At 43.7% G+C, this 19,555-nt stretch overlaps 1 protein-coding gene across 1 annotated transcript in view; it reads right to left on the reverse strand.

Moving 5' to 3' along the window:
- LOC310799315 (inositol 1,4,5-trisphosphate-gated calcium channel ITPR1-like) overlaps positions 1-19,555 on the reverse strand; it is a 150,111-nt gene that overhangs the window by 80,797 nt on the left and 49,759 nt on the right. Inside the window, exons 8-23 of the mRNA XM_083661913.1 lie at positions 19,262-19,345; positions 18,870-19,016; positions 18,115-18,210; positions 17,930-17,974; positions 15,716-15,870; positions 11,590-11,689; positions 11,043-11,203; positions 10,781-10,922; positions 9,808-9,966; positions 5,863-6,035; positions 4,931-5,050; positions 4,267-4,461; positions 3,435-3,686; positions 2,265-2,406; positions 460-673; positions 231-421 (exon numbers count right to left, since the gene is read on the reverse strand). Coding sequence (XP_083518039.1) covers positions 231-421; positions 460-673; positions 2,265-2,406; positions 3,435-3,686; positions 4,267-4,461; positions 4,931-5,050; positions 5,863-6,035; positions 9,808-9,966; positions 10,781-10,922; positions 11,043-11,203; positions 11,590-11,689; positions 15,716-15,870; positions 17,930-17,974; positions 18,115-18,210; positions 18,870-19,016; positions 19,262-19,345 — 2,376 coding nt within the window. The remainder of the gene's footprint in view (positions 1-230; positions 422-459; positions 674-2,264; positions 2,407-3,434; positions 3,687-4,266; positions 4,462-4,930; positions 5,051-5,862; positions 6,036-9,807; positions 9,967-10,780; positions 10,923-11,042; positions 11,204-11,589; positions 11,690-15,715; positions 15,871-17,929; positions 17,975-18,114; positions 18,211-18,869; positions 19,017-19,261; positions 19,346-19,555) is intronic.

Consider the following 19,555-nt stretch of genomic DNA (forward strand, 5'->3'; position numbering starts at 1 on the left):
CCTCGTCTCATGCCACAAACATAGATCTCATGCTACAAACGGACGGACACACATGTCACGTATAGAAGTGGCTGCACCGCTTAAAAACACGAATTATTTTAGGAGACTGCGAGGAGAAGATTAAACACGAAATAAGGAATATCATAACAGGCGTACGGTATACCTGGTGGCAGCTTCTGCATGTGTGTACAGTATGCGTATTTATGTGTATTCTGATGCACGCTCGTCACCTGTAGGATTTCGATGATCTTGAGTTTGGTGTCCATGACCAGGATGTCCTGTTTCTCTGGTTCTGTCAGGGTCTTGACAGCCTCTCCATTGGGGGTACTGATGAGTGTGGTGGGAAGAAAGCCCCCTCCTCTCAGGACCACTTGGGTCATGAGCTCCCCTACCCCATGAATAGACCTCATGACATTACTACCTGGAAACATGCACAAACACACACACACACACACACACACGTCAACTCCGTGTCCAAGAGGTGTTTGGTCCTTCCCAGACAGCCCAGGGTTCTCCTACCTTTACTCTCATCTCCTTTGTCCAGCTTGTTGAAGGGGAAAATGGTGCTGACATGGACACAGTCTAGAATAGCCAGCAGGATCTTTGTCAGCCTCAGCAGGTCACAGAAGTTGTAGAAGCCAAAATAAATCAGGTTCCTGGCCAGATTCACCACCTGAAGGAGGAAAAAAGGCCATTTGGAACAGGCTTGATGAGTCCACTATGATGTCCATTATGATGTGACCAAGGACCAAGGGCGTCACTTTGTGTTGAAAAGTGGTGGCGACATAAGGGCTCAGATGTAGGGAAAAAATAAATAAATACAAATAAAATAACGGTCTTCATCAAGGTCAAACAACATGGTGGGAGTTTGAGCTGTCACCTAGAATGAGTCAGTACTGTGCTTTAACTTCACCAGTGAGGTGACCAGTCAGTTGTGAGGTCACCATCATTGAGGCGAGATACATTTTTATTAGATTGCCACTTGTGCCTTAAAGACCCTGGAAACCTAAATAAAAAAATACACAATAACCTTCTAATTATGTAATTTAGGGTCTTATGTGCATAATAGTAAGCACCTAAAAGTATTACACCGAACAGGGTGAGCGACGTGTCGTTAGATTGAAAAATTCCTCGCCCCGGCTCTATTCTTGCGAAGCTTCGCGCACAACTCAACTATTGGACATCGCTTGTAGTGTATCTGGACACTTTTTTTTCTGCCAGAGTTTGCTCGCTCACTGTGTTATGAAGAGATGTTAGACATTAGTTTCAATCCAAATCCTAAATATTGCCATTTAAGTTTTTGTACTGTTCTTGATGAGGGGTTTGAAGTGGGCGTGGTTATGCTTAAGACTGATTACACAATAAGCTCCGCGAACCAATCAAGTTGAAGTGCCTCTACACTGCAAATTCAAAAAAAATCGATCAGAATGTATCAAGTTCTGCAGCAGACACGCCCACACCGTTTCAGAGCAGAGAATAGTGCTTAGTTTTTCATGGTTTTGAAACCTAATTTTATATACTTGGGTGGTTTTTCTGTGGTCTGACAAAGTCACAAAGACATTTATTTGTGGTTTCTAGGGGCTTTCACACATGTGAGTAGGACATGAAACTCACACCTCTGCCTGTGCAGTGGAAGCAGAAGACAATCACAGAGTATCACACGTCACAGATGTGCTTTTAGCCAATGTGATGGAAGGATCGGTAATCAGTATATAGAGTACATGTAGATAATTATAACGAGAAATAATTTACATAATGGCGCATGAAAAAGGCATAGCTAGGCTACTACAGAGTCGACACAATACGAAAATATATACGCATATACAGTATATATATATATAATACGCATAACAACAGTCATCCATATGCATCATATCCACAGCTGCAACACCATGTCAATCGATCAATGCCAATATCACATCTACTGTAGAAAGCAGTACCAGTGTATGTCAGTCAGCCCAGCGATAACAATATCCAATATCACTGCACTAAAATATGAAAAAGTTGAAAGAAATGTAGGAATAACATTAATTAATCCATCCATACTTCATCCACTTTTTGGGGATTTCTTTTCATACATTCCATTGTATTTTTTCTATCAAATTATTAACAATTGTAACAAATTATGCTTTTAAAAAGTGATGGGGACAAAATCGGCCATTTGAAAAAGTGGTGGGGACATGTCCCCCGTGTAAATGACACGTATGGATGTGACCACTGTGCTGTGAGGATGATTCTAAATATGCACAAGGTGTCTGACTGACCTCAAAGGTAAGCTTGTTCTTCTCTCTGTCTGCAAAAGGGAAGCTCTGACACACCACATCTCTCAGGTAGTTCTCCACAAACTCCATGGTCTGAGAGAAACGCTCCTTGATCTCGTCTTTAGACGTCCCATGATTGTCATAGCTACGACGAGACAAAAAGATAAGAACATACAACCAGAAAACGCTGCAAAAACACGGAATTTTTTGGTTTCCACATGAGAGTCAAAGACGCATCAAATGCATTATGCATACCTGCCAACACGCGGGAGTCTCCCTATTTTTTACCCGTTTTCCCGCTTTGCTCCCGATTGGTAATTTCTCCCATTACTGTCTGTCAGAGGTTGTAGTAGCAGCCTCAGGTTTAAATAGATGCTACCTTGTCAGGAAGGGGGCTAAATAACGCTCCAAAGTTAGGCAACATTTTCTCAAGGGAAAAATTATTTTCAAAAGGGCTCCCTTGTCTTCTCAGATCAAGATATAATAGGTTCTCATGAGTCTCCCCTTTACAGATAAGGTAGACATTTTTCGACAGGGCAGCATTTGCCGATATCCCAGAAAATTTGCCGACAACCGGGAAAATCTCCCTCTTTTTCACAGCCTAAGGGGAGATTCACATCAAAAGCATTTTTGGAGCTGTCAGCACCTTTCTGCAATTCATTCTCTATCTAAGGACACGCTAAATGTGTTCCTCTTTCAAGGAACGCACCTGGCGTTTAGCGCTGGTGGCGTCTTTTGTTTTTGGAGGAGCGCTGTGGGCGTTTTTAAGCTGAAAAAAGTTGAACATTTGGAGGAAAAGCGCGCTGCTCGTCTTTTCACTCCTCCTACATTTTCTCCTCCCAGAGGGATCCTCAACCTCCCCTGCTGCCAGAATTGGCAATAATCTGGCTTTCATGTTGGCAGTGAACAACATCAAACAGACAAAACCAGCTGGCTACCGTCCGTGTGGTCGTTGTGTCCTAAACTCTAGTGCACGCGACTGCAGGGGGAAACAAAACGAAGCGGGAAAAAAAACGCTCCGTGCGCTGTGTTTTGTGCACAATGGAAGCGCTCTCGACATGATTTCCATAGCGTTCTGACTGAAAAAAGCGCTTTGGGTGTGAACGCCGCCTAATGTCGGCAGGTATGAACATGCTACAATGCTTGATCCGTTGAATTTGTCCATTGACTCACTCGTCGATGGCGATCTCAGAGGGGATCTCGGACCAGAGCCGTGCGTATTTGACGGGCGTGACCTGCTCCTGCGGGTCGCGGTCCACATGCATGTGCAGCATCATGCGGCAGAAGGAGGCGCGCAGGTCGTAGGGCAGGTCCTCGTCTGACATGCAGCGCAGGATCAGGTCCACGTCCAGCTGCCCGGAGATCTTGTTGATGGCCAGGTACTGACGGTCTAAGCACATCCTGGCAAACAGGTTCAGCTGGTACCTGTTGTAACAACACAGAGATACAGTCCAGAATCACATCTACACCTGGGACAGCGAGAGGTGACCAAATGCACTTTAGACCCATTTTAATTCACATGAAAGGTGTACTTGGCCAATTCCCCCTGCTGTCCTGGTCGTTGCTCCACCCCCTCGGCCGGTCTGGGGAGAGTCGTAGAGACCAGCACATGCTTCCTCCGATACATGTGCATTGGCCAGCCGCTTCTTTTCACCTGACAGCGAGGTGTTTCATCCGGCAGGATGTAGCACTAACGTATTCCCCCCACTTCCCCTCCCCCCGAACAGGCGAACCGACCGACCAGAGGGGACACTAGTGCAGTGACCAGGACACACACTGTTAATCCGACTTCCCACTCGCACGCAGACACGGCCAATTGTGTGTGTATGGACGCCCGGCCAAGCCGGAGTTTACACGGAGGCTCGGAAACGAGCGATAATCTCTAAAAAAATATGATTTATTTATTTATGATTTATTAATGATGATGATTCCGATACAGAACCACACATTCCTGGGCTGGTTCAGTTTTAAAATAAAGTCCGGTCGGGGCAGGTGTTAGTAGTACCTGTAGTAACTGACCACCTCCTGGTCCTCCTTCTGGCCCTCCTTGGCATCCTGGGCCAGCTCCCGGATGCTTTTACTGCGGATCTCCTTATTGCTGTCCTTCCAGAAGAGCCACACCTCCTCCTCGTCCTCCTCCGACTCCACAGAGTTCTCCCCAAGCGACGCTCCCTCAATCTCGAATCGGGACAGCACCAGTCTGCAGGGACAAGGGCAAACGAAGCGGGAAGATGCAGATAAAAACTTGCATTACACGGGTAGTTCAAGCTATCGAAATTCTGTTTATTCATTTATAGAAATTAGTATTTGTGCTAACTAAAAAATGTCACTTGTATTATGGATATCAGGCAGCAGCATTGCAAAACAGTAAATGCAAAACCTTGCAAAGCTTAAGTTTCACCATGTTAGCATAAATTATTCAGTGGTCAATGAATGAAAATGTATTTACCTACAGTGTATACATATCACATGGTGATCACTTACAATATATACATGTATCACATGGTGCTTTTATGGCAGTGGGCATAAAATGAGAATACAATCTAAAAATATAATATAATATAATATAATAAAATAATATAATGTATAATACTCTAAAATGATAGTGAGTGGGAGGGAGCGAGGGGCAGATGGGTAAGAAAGAAAGTATGTGAGGGGAAGTGAGTCACTTTGTCTCTATGAGGATGTCTCCATTAGCCGGGTCGAGCACTGCGTTACAGATCAGCTCCTGGGTCACTGGGATGGACTTATTCATGGACACACACAGGTCCGACAGGTAGTCCAGAAACCTGGAGAAAAAACACACGCACACGCACACGCACACACACACACACACACGTTTCCCCAAAGGCTCCTTATAATAGATAAGAATCGTCTGATATAGGACAAGACACACAAAATTCAATCACTCATGATGCTCTGGGGACCCCTCATGATGCTCTGGGAACCCCCCCCCTCTTCCCAGAGAGAACAATGTGCGCATTACAGTACATGCTGTGTTTAGTATGTTTAATGACCACAACATCACAATCCACATTCATTTCATCACCAGACTCCCATTAAATATACTCAATGTAAAGTCCTAGTCAAAGTTTGGAGGCGATTGGTGCAACGCTGTGCATGTTCATGTTACAAATGTGAAACAGACGCAATACTCATTTGCAACAGTATTGATACCAGCAGTGCTTTCTCTTAATGAAAAAACAAAAACATACTACTGATTTTCCCTTTCTATCATTGGTGGGTGTCTGTTGCTTCAACAAGCTAAAAGTGCTCTGATAGGCTGTGGACTAAAAAGAGGGCGTAATCTGCTGTGTGAGTTTTATTGGGCCTAGATTATGGCGTCTGTCCATCCATCTGTCTTTGGTTATTTTTATGCCGGTTGATGTGTTGTCATTTCCCGCCCGTAGTATTGAAAATTGGAAAATTGAGTTTCGATATTTTCCTGAGTATCGGTATCAAAGTTAGAATTTCTAGTATTGTGACAACCCTACCCGGAGAACACACACTCACACATACACACCTGGAGAACACACACTCACACATACACACCTGGAGAACACACACTCACACATACACATACACACTCACACATACACACCTGGGCTCACGGTTCTTGCGGACCAGGCTTACAAAAGTGTCGATCTCGGCGGCGGTGATGTGTTTCTCCAGCAGCTTGCGGTTGTTGTGCAGCAGTGCTGTGATGGTGTCCTCAGCCAGGACATCATAGCCTATCTGCTTCTGCATGAAGCGGAACTGCTTGGCTATATACTCCTGCAGGACAGACAGACAGACAGACAGACAGACAGACAGACAGACAGACAGGCAGAGACAGACAGACACACACAGACAGACAGACAGACAGACAGACAGACACAGACAGACAGACAGAGACAGACAGACAGACAGACAGGCAGACAGACAGAGACAGACAGACAGACAGACAGAGACAGACAAGACAGACACAGACAGGCAGAGACAGACAGACACAGACAGACAGACAGAGACAGACAGACAGACAGGCAGACAGACAGAGACAGACAGACAGACAGAGAGAGACAGACAGGCAGACACAGACAGACAGACAGGCAGAGACAGGCAGGCAGAGACAGACAGACACAGACAGACAGGCAGGCAGAGACAGACAGACACAGACAGACAGACAGGCAGACAGACAGACAGACAGGCAGAGAAAGACAGACAGGCGGTGTCAAACAGCAGCACAACCTCGACTAAGCACAGCTACCAAAGACTACACTAGTGCCTCCTCTGGTCGGTCGGGGTGCTTGCTTGAGGGGGGGGGGGGGGGGGGGGAGAAGAACTGGGGGGGAGTAGTGTAATCCTCCCACGCGCTACATCCTGCCGATTAAACTCCTCGCTGTCGGGTGAAAAGAAGCGGCTGGCGACTGCACATGTATCAGAGGAAGGAAGTCTACAACACTCCCCAGATGGCGTGGAGCAACGACCGGGACACCCTAGGCCAGTGATACTCAACTGGCGGCCCGCGGGCCGCCCCCTGTGTGGCCCGCGATGGAATTGCAAAAAAAAAAAAGTGTCCAAATGTTCATGTCATTCTGGCCAATACTCCTGCCCAATACTTACAGCATTTCAGTCTGGAATATGGAATATCTTTCAATAATCTATGATTTAGCTGCTAAATTGTCAAATACCGCCGTCTGCTCGCTACCCAGGCACTTATGTATGTACTTAACCTAACTAACTATCCGGTGTGCACAACATTGTCAGACTAAACTCCGGCTGACACCCCAAAAACCTACAATCCGCTACAGAAAAATGTATATTGATTGTTTATTAACTGGCCCCTGGCCTTCTATCATTTCACGAAAGTGGCCCCCGGGCAAAGCAAGTTGAGTATCCCTGCCCTAGGCAATTGGCCATGCACAACTGGGGAGAAAACAGGCAAGAATAAAAAAATGAAATTAAAATCTCATTATTAACAAGTGGAATAAATCATTCAGATTACTTCCACATATTGTAGGAGAAAGAAACGTTTCTGTTCTTGGCCTCTTAGCCTATTCACCTCTGGAAGGCTATACGGCATAACCTCGTTAAATCTGCATGCATTAATTTATTGGCTAATTGTGGTGCATCATAGAAGCCAGAGCTCTCTGCTCTTTCATGTAGGAGCAGGAAAACAGAGCCTGCTAACAAGGACCAGAGCAACGTAATGAAACGACCACTCGAACCAATTACCGTACACTGTAATCTGTCTGAGGGAAATGAACGGCCCTTATAAAGAAGGAATGTTATGATTCCCTGGTACTCTGCACACACGCATCTGTCTCGTAACAACATTAGTCTGGGAGCTACTCGAGCTCTGTGTTCATACCAAAGCAGCCAAGCTGATAAAGGAGACAGGCGAGTGAGTCTGGTACATTGCACAGGACATTCAATTACAGATCTCAGATCCAGATCCAGATGCAGATTCAGGCATGAATTTGACATTCTAAGAAGCCATGATAATCACATTAGTTCAGTCCTTCTTCACATTAGTTCCTTCTCCTTCGATCTCTGTGACTTTCTGTAAGTTAGCTAAGGACACAACACTTCCCTAAAGGCCCTGCTGCACAAGAGATGAGGAATATCAGGACAGTTTGGATGCTTTTTGCCCACTGAGCTACAAGACATGCTAGCCAACTGCTTTGTGTGAAAAGGCTTTGACTGTTCACCTGTCCGTTTACTAATCACGGCCAGTGATCCTTTCAAATTAAATGTTCTTTTGGAATGATCAGTTGTTTAACGTGTGTTTGCTTGTCATAGGTGAAGACATTTAAAACCTTATAGCCTAACCTAATCCTTTGTGGAACTGGTAAATTGTTTGTTCATAAATGTATTACAGTATTTGCTCAAAAAATAAATTTGCCCAATTCAATTGAACATCAGTTTAATGTTTGTTCATTTTAGGATGCTAACAGCCCCAGTTTAACGCCATAACTTCTTATAATCATATGATGGAATTTAATGTAATATCATATCATCATCATATCATATCATCATATATAATGACAAACATACTGACAGACTGTGGTCTACTTCCCCTCTAATTTCATGGTACATTTTCCCATATTATTGGTAGATTCTTACAGATTGCATAAGTTTGGTACAGTCTCCTGAGAGTCAGCTCTGCTGAATTGCATGCTTCAGGGTACCACTAAGAGATACCTTCTCATTTTCTCAGAAATTCAGGTGAACTGTGAAAAACGTGTTGTGTGTTCCCATGGAATTACAAGGTTCTTTATAATTGGTTATACACTTTTCAATTCAATTAAGGCAGAAATGTAGCATGTATGTTCTGCAAAGGTACCAAGTAAAACATTACAGTTTAAGTAAGTTTGTAAGTGCAACACGTTTCAACCAACAGGCAGCAGCACAATCTGACCACTTTGTATTCTTGCAGTATTTGATTATGCTGCCTTCGGATTCTGTTTTTCTGAAGTCAAATGAATGGAAGGAGAATGGAGGTTTTTGTGAAATTTTATTGTGTGTGTGTGTGTGTGTGTGTGTGTGTGTGTGTGTGTGTGTGTGTGTGTGTGTGTGTGTGTGTGTGTGCTTGTGTGTGTGTGTGTGTGTGTGTGTGTGTGTGTGTGTGTGTGTGTGTGTGGGGATGTTGTTGTTGTTGTTTCCCCCCCCCCTCGTTTTTAAAGGAAAATCAAAATGTTCTACTAATTAAGGCATGATGGAGACTGCGGATGGAATCTAGCCTCGTGCTAAATCCGGCACTTTTTACACTTTTACCATGTTTCAGGTGGCTGCATCTGTTTCATGTTTTATGTGTTCATTAATTGTGCATTGTCCCATGCAAATAAACAAATAAAGTAAATAAATAAAGTAAATAAGGTAAATAAATAAATAAATAAATAAATAAAATAAAATAAATAAAATAAAATAAATAAATAAATAAATAAATAAATAAATAAATAAATAAATGTGTGTGAAATCAAAGGAATGGATTTTGTCATGTGCAGCCACATGTCTTGAGAGTTTCCACAGCAAATCTTGTGTTTCCGCTAAAAGAAAAAAATCCGGCGGGTCTCTTCCTTTACATACTAAATATAGTGTTTAGTCATAAATGGGTTAAGATGACGGGACAGGGAATAATTCATCAACATATTGAGTATTACATTAAAATAATTATTCCGGGAAGAGCATCAGTGTCTGTGTCTCAAAGGTCCGCCCCTTCCTCCAACCCACGCTGCTAAACTTGGAAAGTCCCATGAAGTGCAATCAGTTCCACTTAAAGCATTTGTCACGCTGATTGACCGGCCTGGACATGACAATCCAGCATGACAGCATTATGTGAAGGCAGTCCAGACCACTCTGTGAAGGCAGTCCAGACCACTCTGTGGCTCAATGCAAATTATTCTATGAAAATAATTATAACACCTACATGGGACCTCTAGTGGCACGCACACACACGTCTTGCAGGGCCCTGTCTGCTACTACTCTTAAAGAGTAATGGAGCTTGCAGACGAGTTAATGGAGCTTGCAGACCTGACAGACAGTACCTGGTTCTGACGGACAGTACCTGGTTCTTGCGGTAGTCCTGCTGGGAGTGGCGTAAGACCCGGTAACACAGGCGGCAGATGTGCCTGAAGGGGGCGTGCCGCTGGTCAGCCAGCTCCTCTAGTCGCAGCATGGGCCCGTCCCCACTGTCTGTGAAGGGAGCCTGAAGCAGCTTGAAGATCTGGACACAGATGTTGTAACCATATTGAAATGAAAGCCAAAAGAACACACTGGTAGAGATAACTGAACAGGGCTGACAATAAAATGGCATTTTGTGTTATGATAAAGCTTACTGTATAGCCTAAATGTTGAGTTTAGAGGAATTTCGGTCAAGTTCAACAATCATTAAAGCCCCAATATGTAACTTTTTTGCCTTAATATAACAGCTTTAAATAATTTTGATGGTACACTGACTTCTAATATGGAGAATGGTGCCTCTTATCATTCCCAGTCCCACTCTGCGCCCTGCAGCATGCAACTTCAAGGCTCTATCCCGGAGCCTGTCAAGTTGCCTGGAACTTAACTCCATTTCCTGCTGCAGCTCCTTCATATCAAAAACTTTTGGCTAACAAACTAATGGGACACTTTTATTGTGATATACATATAGGAAGTGAAATAAATGTGTTTATCGCTAGCTAACTTGATTAGCAGCACGATTAATGATATAAAAAACATGTTGACACAGCAACATTTGGGGATATTTGGAGCTAACCCCCCCCCCCCCCCAGCTAGTTATAAACACTGCAGAAAGGCTAAAAAAAAAAAGGGAGAAAGTACAAGCAGAAACGGCAAAATAAGGCTGACATCTGAACGTACAAACAGTAGCATAGTTAGCACTTGCAATTACCACATGTGGCAGCAGAGGGAGCTGTTGCTGCTGAAAGTCAGCAGAAAGTTAGAGGTTGGGGCTTTAACAGCAAACAAATCTATGGTCACCTTTAATCAAACGATGTGGTTCAAAGTGATGTTACGTGTACATCTACGAAAGGCAATACCTGCTTGAGGATATTCTGCTCTCTCATGAGTTTCTGTCTCTCCCTGTTAGGTTTGTTGACCATGATCTCCAGAACATCCTGTCCGTTGTTGGGAATGTCCACCACAAAAAACACCAGATCCTCCAGTAGTTTGGTAACCGCTCTGGACGGAGACACACACACACACACACACACACACACACACACGCACACAATAAGACATGAAAATCTTGTGTCTTGCGTTCACAAAATTCACAATTTTGTCCCACTCTGCACTCTGTACCTCCTCTCATTCTGTGTGATGGTGCCTTTCTCCAGCTTTCCAGCAATCGAGGCCAGCACTTTACTGGCATCGTTGGCAAAGTCCAGGTCTCTCACTTCGGCTGGGGACACGGGCACAATGGCAAAAGCCTCTTTGTCCTCTTTGAGCGTGGAGGTGCCGATCTGGAATGAAGGAATAATAGAAAGACGTGCAATCACTTGACACCTTTTGTCCTCTATCGGGTATTTTTGGGGTTGACTCCTAAACATTTAGAAGCACAGACAGGACTGTATCTCAGCATGCTGTAAACAGTCTAGTGCAGTGGTTCTCAAAAGGGGAATCATTTATTGTCACTATCATTCCAACCATGAGTAACACAATGACAATTTTGGTCATGGGTTCAAACACAAACGTCTTATCAGATGGGGGGCCCTGGGACAAAATCTTATCAATGGCGGTCCGTGGTCTAATTTGTGTCAGTTTAGGGGTCCTTGTTGACGTGAAAAGGTTGGAGAACCGCTGCTCTAATGGTGGTGAGAGGTACTACACTGAATGAGCTGTCACTCACACGCAGCATGACGGGCTTCTCCTCCTCCTTGTCAATGGGATGGTTGGTGCTGTGCACCCATGTGTTGGTGCAGAGGTGTCTGAGCCGCACATAGGAGTTCCTACACACACACACACACACACACACGCACACGCACACGCACACGCACACGCACACGCACACGCACACGCACACACACACACACACACACACACACACACACACACACACACACACACACACACACACACACACACACACACACACACACACACGCACACGCACACAGGTCATTGTTTTCTCTGGTGATTAAGAACGGAAATGTCTGGCTTCTAATTAAGGGTTGGAACATTTCTAAATAACTGCAGCAACACATTAAATGTTTGTTTGTGAGAAGTGCTTTGTTCAGTGGTGGAAATGTTAGTAATATTAAAAACACATTGATGTAACGGTACTCCGGTTCTCTATTCACACTTGCAATGGGGGTAATAAACAATGTGCTGTTGTATGCATTGTTGGGAAAGTTACTGAAAATTGGTAATTAGTTACAGTTACTAGTTACTTCTCTCAAAAGGTAATTTAATTACTTTAAAGTTACCAGTTACTTCAAAGTAATTAGTTACTAGGGAAAGTAACTTTTGCGTTACTTTTAAAAGTCCACTTCGATTGTTATTAATGCACACATGTTAGTGTTGCTGTGCCACAGTGTGGCATTGAACCTTCGCTTATTGGGGAGGCTTATAGCCTATCAAGGTCATTAGCCTCTGGGGCTCTGGCTGCAGCTCTCTCCCCGGACTAGGTCTGAGGATCAGAAACTGGGTAATCCTCTGAAGTTGTCAATTTTTTTCATGTCCTAAAGTAACTAGTAACTAGCCCAGTTACTATTTTAGTAACTGTAACTGAGTTACTGAATTTGAAAAAGTAATTAGTTAGATTACTAGTTACTGAAAAAAGTAGTTAAGTTACTCCCAACTCCCAACACTGCAAATATGTCAGTTTAAAAAAAAATCGTACCGTCAAAACGCCTGGTTCGATCACTGTGTATCCCCAGGGGTGGACTCGACACAAATATGTCAGTTTAAAAAAAATCGTACCGTCAAAACGCCTGCTTCGATCACTGTGTATCCCCAGGGGTGGACTCGACACAAATATGTCAGTTTAAAAAAAATCGTACCGTCAAAACGCCTGGTTCGATCACTGTGTATCCCCAGGGGTGGACTCGACACAAATATGTCAGTTTAAAAAAAATCATACCGTCAAAACGCCTGGTTCGATCACTGTGTATCCCCAGGGGTGGACTCGACACAAATATGTCAGTTTAAAAAAAATCGTACCGTCAAAACGCCTGGTTCGATCACTGTGTATCCCCAGGGGTGGACTCGACACAAATGTCCGTTTAAAAAAAATCGTACCGTCAAAACGCCTGGTTCGATCACTGTGTATCCCCAGGGGTGGACTCGACACAAATATGTCAGTTTAAAAAAAATCGTACCGTCAAAACGCCTGGTTCGATCACTGTGTATCCCCAGGGGTGGACTCGACACAAATATGTCAGTTTAAAAAAAATCGTACCGTCAAAACGCCTGGTTCGATCACTGTGTATCCCCAGGGGTGGACTCGACACAAATATGTCAGTTTAAAAAAAATCGTACCGTCAAAACGCCTGATTCGATCACTGTGTATCCCCAGGGGTGGACTCGACACAAATATGCATTGTTGGGAAAGTTACTGAAAATTGGTAATTAGTTACAGTTACTAGTTACTTCTCTCAAAAGGTAATTTAATTACTTTAAAGTTACCAGTTACTTCAAAGTAATTAGTTACTAGGGAAAGTAACTTTTGCGTTACTTTTAAAAGTCCGCTTCGATTGTTATTAATGCACACATTATGTTAGTGTTGCTGTGCCACAGTGTGGCATTGAACCTTCGCTTATTGGGGAGGCTTATATAGCCTATCAAGGTCATTAGCCTCTGGGGCTCTGGCTGCAGCTCTCTCCCCGGACTAGGTCTGAGGATCAGAAACTGGGTAATCCTCTGAAGTTGTCCGTTATTTTCATGTCCTAAAGTTACTAGTAACTAGCCCAGTTACTATTTTAGTAACTGTAACTGAGTTACTGAATTTGAAAAAGTAATTAGTTAGATTATTAGTTACTGAAAAAAGTAGTTAAGTTACAGTAACTAGTTACTTAGTAACTAGTTACTCCCAACACTGGTTGTATGTAAGAAACAGTCCACGTTGCAACATGGCATCCTTGCATCTCAGTGCTACTGTAGCTACAGCAGTGTTCCATCTTCACAGGATCATCTCTTTGGGCCAAGCTAAAGCCACAGGTCCATTCATGCTTGCAGATTGCCTTCTCTCTCTCAGATAGCGGTCTCAGAGAGAGAGAGAAAATTAGCTCTATTTTATATTTATATTTTATGAGCACGTGTTGCTTGCAAAAACTCTAAAGGTAACAAGTGTAAAGTAAAAGCAGGACATTTGCTTAGTTAGATAAAACAGAGACTCAAGTGAAGCAAAATATGTTTAATTTCCACTTTGTACAGAGGAAGAATACTTGAGTAAAAGTACTTAGCTACTGGCTCTGATGGTTATAGAGTAGTAAATGTGTTAGGGTGTCAGTGAATTTCAGTCACTATCACGGTTGAAGCCGATTGGTCGGCCTGTCCAATCTTTGCACTAGTAGTCCCGCTGTTCACGTGAAAGGAGCCTTGCATTTTAACAGTGTACAGCAGCACAGGGAAGCATACAGTAACAGCAGCTTTAATAATAACAATAATAATAATCATAATAATAATCATATGTATATAGCGCTTTTCAAGAGACCCAAAGCATGTTAAATATCAGTGTGTGTGTGTGTGGGGGGGGGGGGGGGGGGGGGAACTCAACTCATCCACCACCACACCCACACACATGCGCAAATTATTAACCATTTCCTCTTCCTTCAGTTCTAGTGAAATTCTGTAGATACTGTGAGTCAAAAACACACGCTGTTGTTCTAATGTGTGACAGATGCGAAACGAATCCGCCCACAACAACACACCCACACATACAAACAAAACCCACTCACGCTCACACACGTACACACACGTACACACAGGTACACACGTACACACAGTCAGGTACACACACACACACACACACACACACACACACACACACACGAGTGATTCAGGAGCATGATCTGGGTTTGCTACAACTCCCAGAGTGAATCATTCTAATCTGCTGCTTTAGCACCATGAATAACTCTCTACCCTAACAACCAACATGACACAGCGATCCGCATCAGGGATCACTGTGAATTATATTAAGTCAACTTTATTGCATACACAAACACACAGGCACAGAGGCACGCACGCACGCACACACACACACACACACACACACACACACACACACACACACACACACACACACACACACACACACACACACACACACACACACACACACACACACACACACACACACACACACACTCTCTTTGCATGCTTTACCGTTTTGTAACCATAATAAAATGACTTCGACAGTGGAAGTCCCCCATTTCAAACATGTCTGTAGTCTCCGTCAGTGGAAAGAATGAGAGCCCAGAGAGAGCTATGGGCAGACGCAATAGCACAGGTCTGATCAGGTTGGAATCCATGCGAATGGGTTTCTCCATGGAAGAGCTAGTGGGGATTTAAGCCATTTTTGTGCGCGCATCCACTAGAGCTGCAACAATTAGTCGATTCGTCGATCAACAGAAAATTGACCTGCAACTATTTTTTATAATTGATTAATTAATTAATTCGTTAACACTCACTTTGTTGAAAAAAAATATTCATATTCAATTCATTTTCTGGTTTCTTTAGTCTTCTATGACAGTAAACTGATTCTCTTTGGGTTGTGGACTGTTGGTCAGGACAAAAGAAGACATTTGAGGATGTCATCTTAGCTTTTATTTTGGCGGAAAGTGATCAACATTTTTCATAATTTTGTGACATTTTATCGACCAATCGACTACTCGATTAGCCGAGGGAATAATCGATGAATCGATGATGAAAACAATGGTTAGTTGCAGCCCTAGCATGCACTGTGTTTGTGTGCACAGAGTTACTACACTCTGACTTGTTTCTGCTGCAACACCTTCATGTTGTGGCCGTCGTACCTGGGCACCAGGGAGTCTCCCCCTCTCAGGGTGGTCGGGTCCAGCTCAAATATGGAGGAGATGTCATTTCCGTCGGGGACAGAGACCAGCGTGTACATGACCTTCTCCTGGGTGTTTCTCAAACGCGCTCGCAAGGCTTCCTGCTCCGAGTCCAGCTGGAGGGGAAGGACAGTTTCATCAGAAATGACCCAACATAACAGATATCACCTTTACGCCACACGCAGTGACTTAGATATTAGAAGATCAACCAACCAGCACAAGTTGAGGTATTCCATAGTGGCCCGTGTCTACAGTAAGACACTGTGGGGCCACAGCTCAGTATGGCGTCAAAGTGGCGTTAAATCGTTTACTCGTGTGGAAACATTCATAGACACTGACTTCACATGCTCATGGTATCAGTAGTAAACAGGAACTGGCACAAGATAAGAAACGCACATCTCACAGATACCTTTCCACTAAAGAGCACAACTATGTGATCTAATTTCTTTTTGTTTAATTGGATTTGTAGCAGTATAATGTCATAGTCTTAATTCAATAAACCCATAAAAAGGTAGCCCAGGAAAGACCCTTGACCGAGTCATAGCATCAAATTGTCCTGCTGTAGGGGGCAAACTGGCATTTCATATTAAAACGAACTGTGGATTACTATGAATTAGCATAGGGTGATAGTTTATGATACAGTCAGAACTTGACAATAGTCATTACAGTAAATTGGGGGTTATTTTCTTTTGTCTGGATTGTTATGGTTCTGTAATGGCGGCCCCATCCCACTGTAGTAGTAGTAGTAGTGATCCAGTAAAGCCAGGCACAGCCATGCTCAGAGCCAGTTCACTCGAGTGCCTGGCCAGCAGACGTGAACAACTTTTGTGTTGACTTGACTGCTAACAGCTACTGTGCTGCGGAGCTGGACTGCTGCACACAACCAAAGAGCTGGGATGGAGAGATGCATTCCCCAGTGCAAGTCTGCCATCTGCTGGTCACCAACACACAGAGCATTTCATACCCCTTTCTCTCTCTGCAAGTACAAATACACACACACTGCCAATGCCATCTGCTGTTGGAGATAGGAAATATCCCTTCTGGACTGATACAGTCCACTCACTCCACAGAGTAATACTTTACAATAACCATCATTAATAAATGAAAAGTGTTCAACCTGAATAATAACATTATGCTGGCCAGGATATATTAACATGCTTACCTGGCCTATAGAGTAGGGGGCCACGCCAACAAGGGCCCTGAAATGATCCTGAACAGTGTATAACAGTGAATAATACTTCATGTATATTAAATCACATATTTCCCATTGCCTATTTAACTAGAGTTGATATATTTAATCCAATAAGTGATGTATTTCCACTTTTCTTTACACATGGAGTACTTGTATATAAATGATTTGCCAGAGATTGCTGACTGGTTTTTCAGCCGGTCACTCGAGGGGTTTGAAAGGTTACACTGTGTCATACAAATAAGGCAATGGCTAACCGACATTATGAGCATTGCTGCAGCAACGCTGGAACATGGCTGTCAGAATGGAAGGCTACTGTGTGCTAGAGATGTAACGGTATGGAAATTTCACATCACGATTTTCGTGACCAAAATGATCACGGTTATCGTATTATCACGGTATTCATAAAAACATTGCTGAAAATGTCCAAACAGTACTGAGAGACTCACTGAAATCATTTTACAATGTTTTATATTGAAAACTCAGACCCAAAAAGGATTGATACACTCACTGAAATCATTTCTCCAAGGCTGCACGTCTGCATCTGGGAGACTGTTGCCAACTTTGGTTGATGATGGACAGTATTTACCATGTTTTTCAAAGCACTGTAATCACGGTACCACGGTAATCACGGTACCACGGTTTTAATGACAATGAAAATTTTAAACTGTACGGTTATCGTAAGGAATTTTATCACGGTTATCATTAAAACCGGTTATCGTTACATCCCTACTGTGTGCGGTGAATTATTTGTCATGTTCACGATTTGTGTTTTGGTTGTTGTTAAAGCCAGAGGTTTTTGAGACGGGACATCGTTTCTACGGTCTTCTTGTCAGACCTGCTCGAATGTTTTTCTGTCGGTTTACATCTTGTGGAATCAGTTGATCTGTGCTGCTCATCCAATTTTACTTTCATTATGTATTTGGCATTTAAGTGCTAACTACACACTCGAGACAATTCCCCCTCACGGCTCACTTGACACTTACTGAGGAGCGTGACTCCAGGCACTCCTCTTCATAGTCTGGATTGACCTGCAATAATACAGAGTGATTCACCGCCTGGATTCAAAAGATATATTAATAATATATTAATTAATAATTAATAAGTCATTCATTGAGAAGTTGACAGCCTTTGGTGATTAGTCATGATATCCATAAGTGAACATACTGACCTCAGCAGCCAGGTAGTGGCCAGTGGCCAGGTGTTTGAAGCGGAACAGGCTGTTCCAATAGCCTGCCCCTCCTCGACATGGATCGTGCTGCACCACCTGACACCAGCACACACCACAGACACTGTATCATATTGACATCATGTTCATTTTTTGGATCAAGTTGTCCTTTTCGGATTTGTCCCCGTTGTCTCCCCAATTGGCCGATTCCCCCTGCTGTCCCGGTCGTTGCTCCACCCCCTCTGCTGATCTGGGGAGAGTTGTAGACTAGCACATGCTCCCTCCGACACATGTGCAGTCAGTCACCAGCCACTTCTTTTCACCTGACAGTGAGGAGTTTAACCGGCAGGACGTAGCGCATGGGAGAATCCTGCTATTCCCCCCCAGTTCTCCTCCCGCCCAAACAGGCGCCCTGACCGACCAGAGGAGGCACTAGTGCAGCGACCAGGACTCATCCCCCACCGGCTTCCCACCCGCAGACACGGCCAATTGTGTCTGTAGGAACGTCTGATCAAGCCGGAAGTACCGCTGCCTGGAATTGAACCCGGGTCTCTGCGGTGGTAGGCGAGTGCTCTACTACACTACCCAGACACCCCCATAATTGTATATATTAAACTGGTGATTAGCAGTCTTTCACTGGAGGAGGTTAATTTAAACATTTGAGTCAGGCTTACTTCTCGGACACTGTGCACTTGCATTAAGTGCACAGCTACACTTTCAACATCATGCATCTTGCAACTAAAAATACTCTTCCTCACCTCGACCTCCCATAGGGCTTTGCTGCTGGTTGCCGAGGTAGCCGACTGCCGTCCAGTGGTGCGAAGGAAGACATATTGTTTTTTTCTGTGGTCGTCGCAGGTGAGGAATTTCTCCTGCTCCGCATGAAATAACCGAACCACGTCACCCTAGAGAAAGACAAAACATTTGTTACTGTTTGGCAGATAAAGCCCGATTTAATTAATACATCAAATTACTCCTGAGCAGTCATAATCCAAAATTCAATATTTTGGACTGTTAGTGGGCATTTCAAATCCCACAACGTTAAAATAAGAAGCATGGCTCATAGTAGCTGGGAGAATGGACGCTATTGGCTGGGTTAAGGAGGGCAATTAGAAAACAAAGTGTCTGCTATAGCTGCTGTGAAACAAACCCCTTTAAGGACGATCTCCTGATTGTCGCTCCATTTCATAAACAAGACAATCTTCCAGCTGGTGTTACAGTTGACCGAGTTCACCTGAAACACAAAGATCACAGACAGTTCCATGTGACTGCAGGACAGCTACAATCGGTACAACAGATATGACTCTGCTGCTCAATGGGAATATTCTACTAACACACTGTCACTATAAAGGCACTTTGGATGACATGGGTGAAGTTGTAAGGTGAAGTTAGTAGCTCAGACCACGCTAGTACTGGCAAAGAGAAACAGGATAACCTTCCAAGT

This window comes from Poromitra crassiceps (assembly GCF_964638095.1).
Source record: "Poromitra crassiceps genome assembly, chromosome: 27".
In the NCBI taxonomy this organism is placed as follows: domain Eukaryota; kingdom Metazoa; phylum Chordata; class Actinopteri; order Beryciformes; family Melamphaidae; genus Poromitra; species Poromitra crassiceps.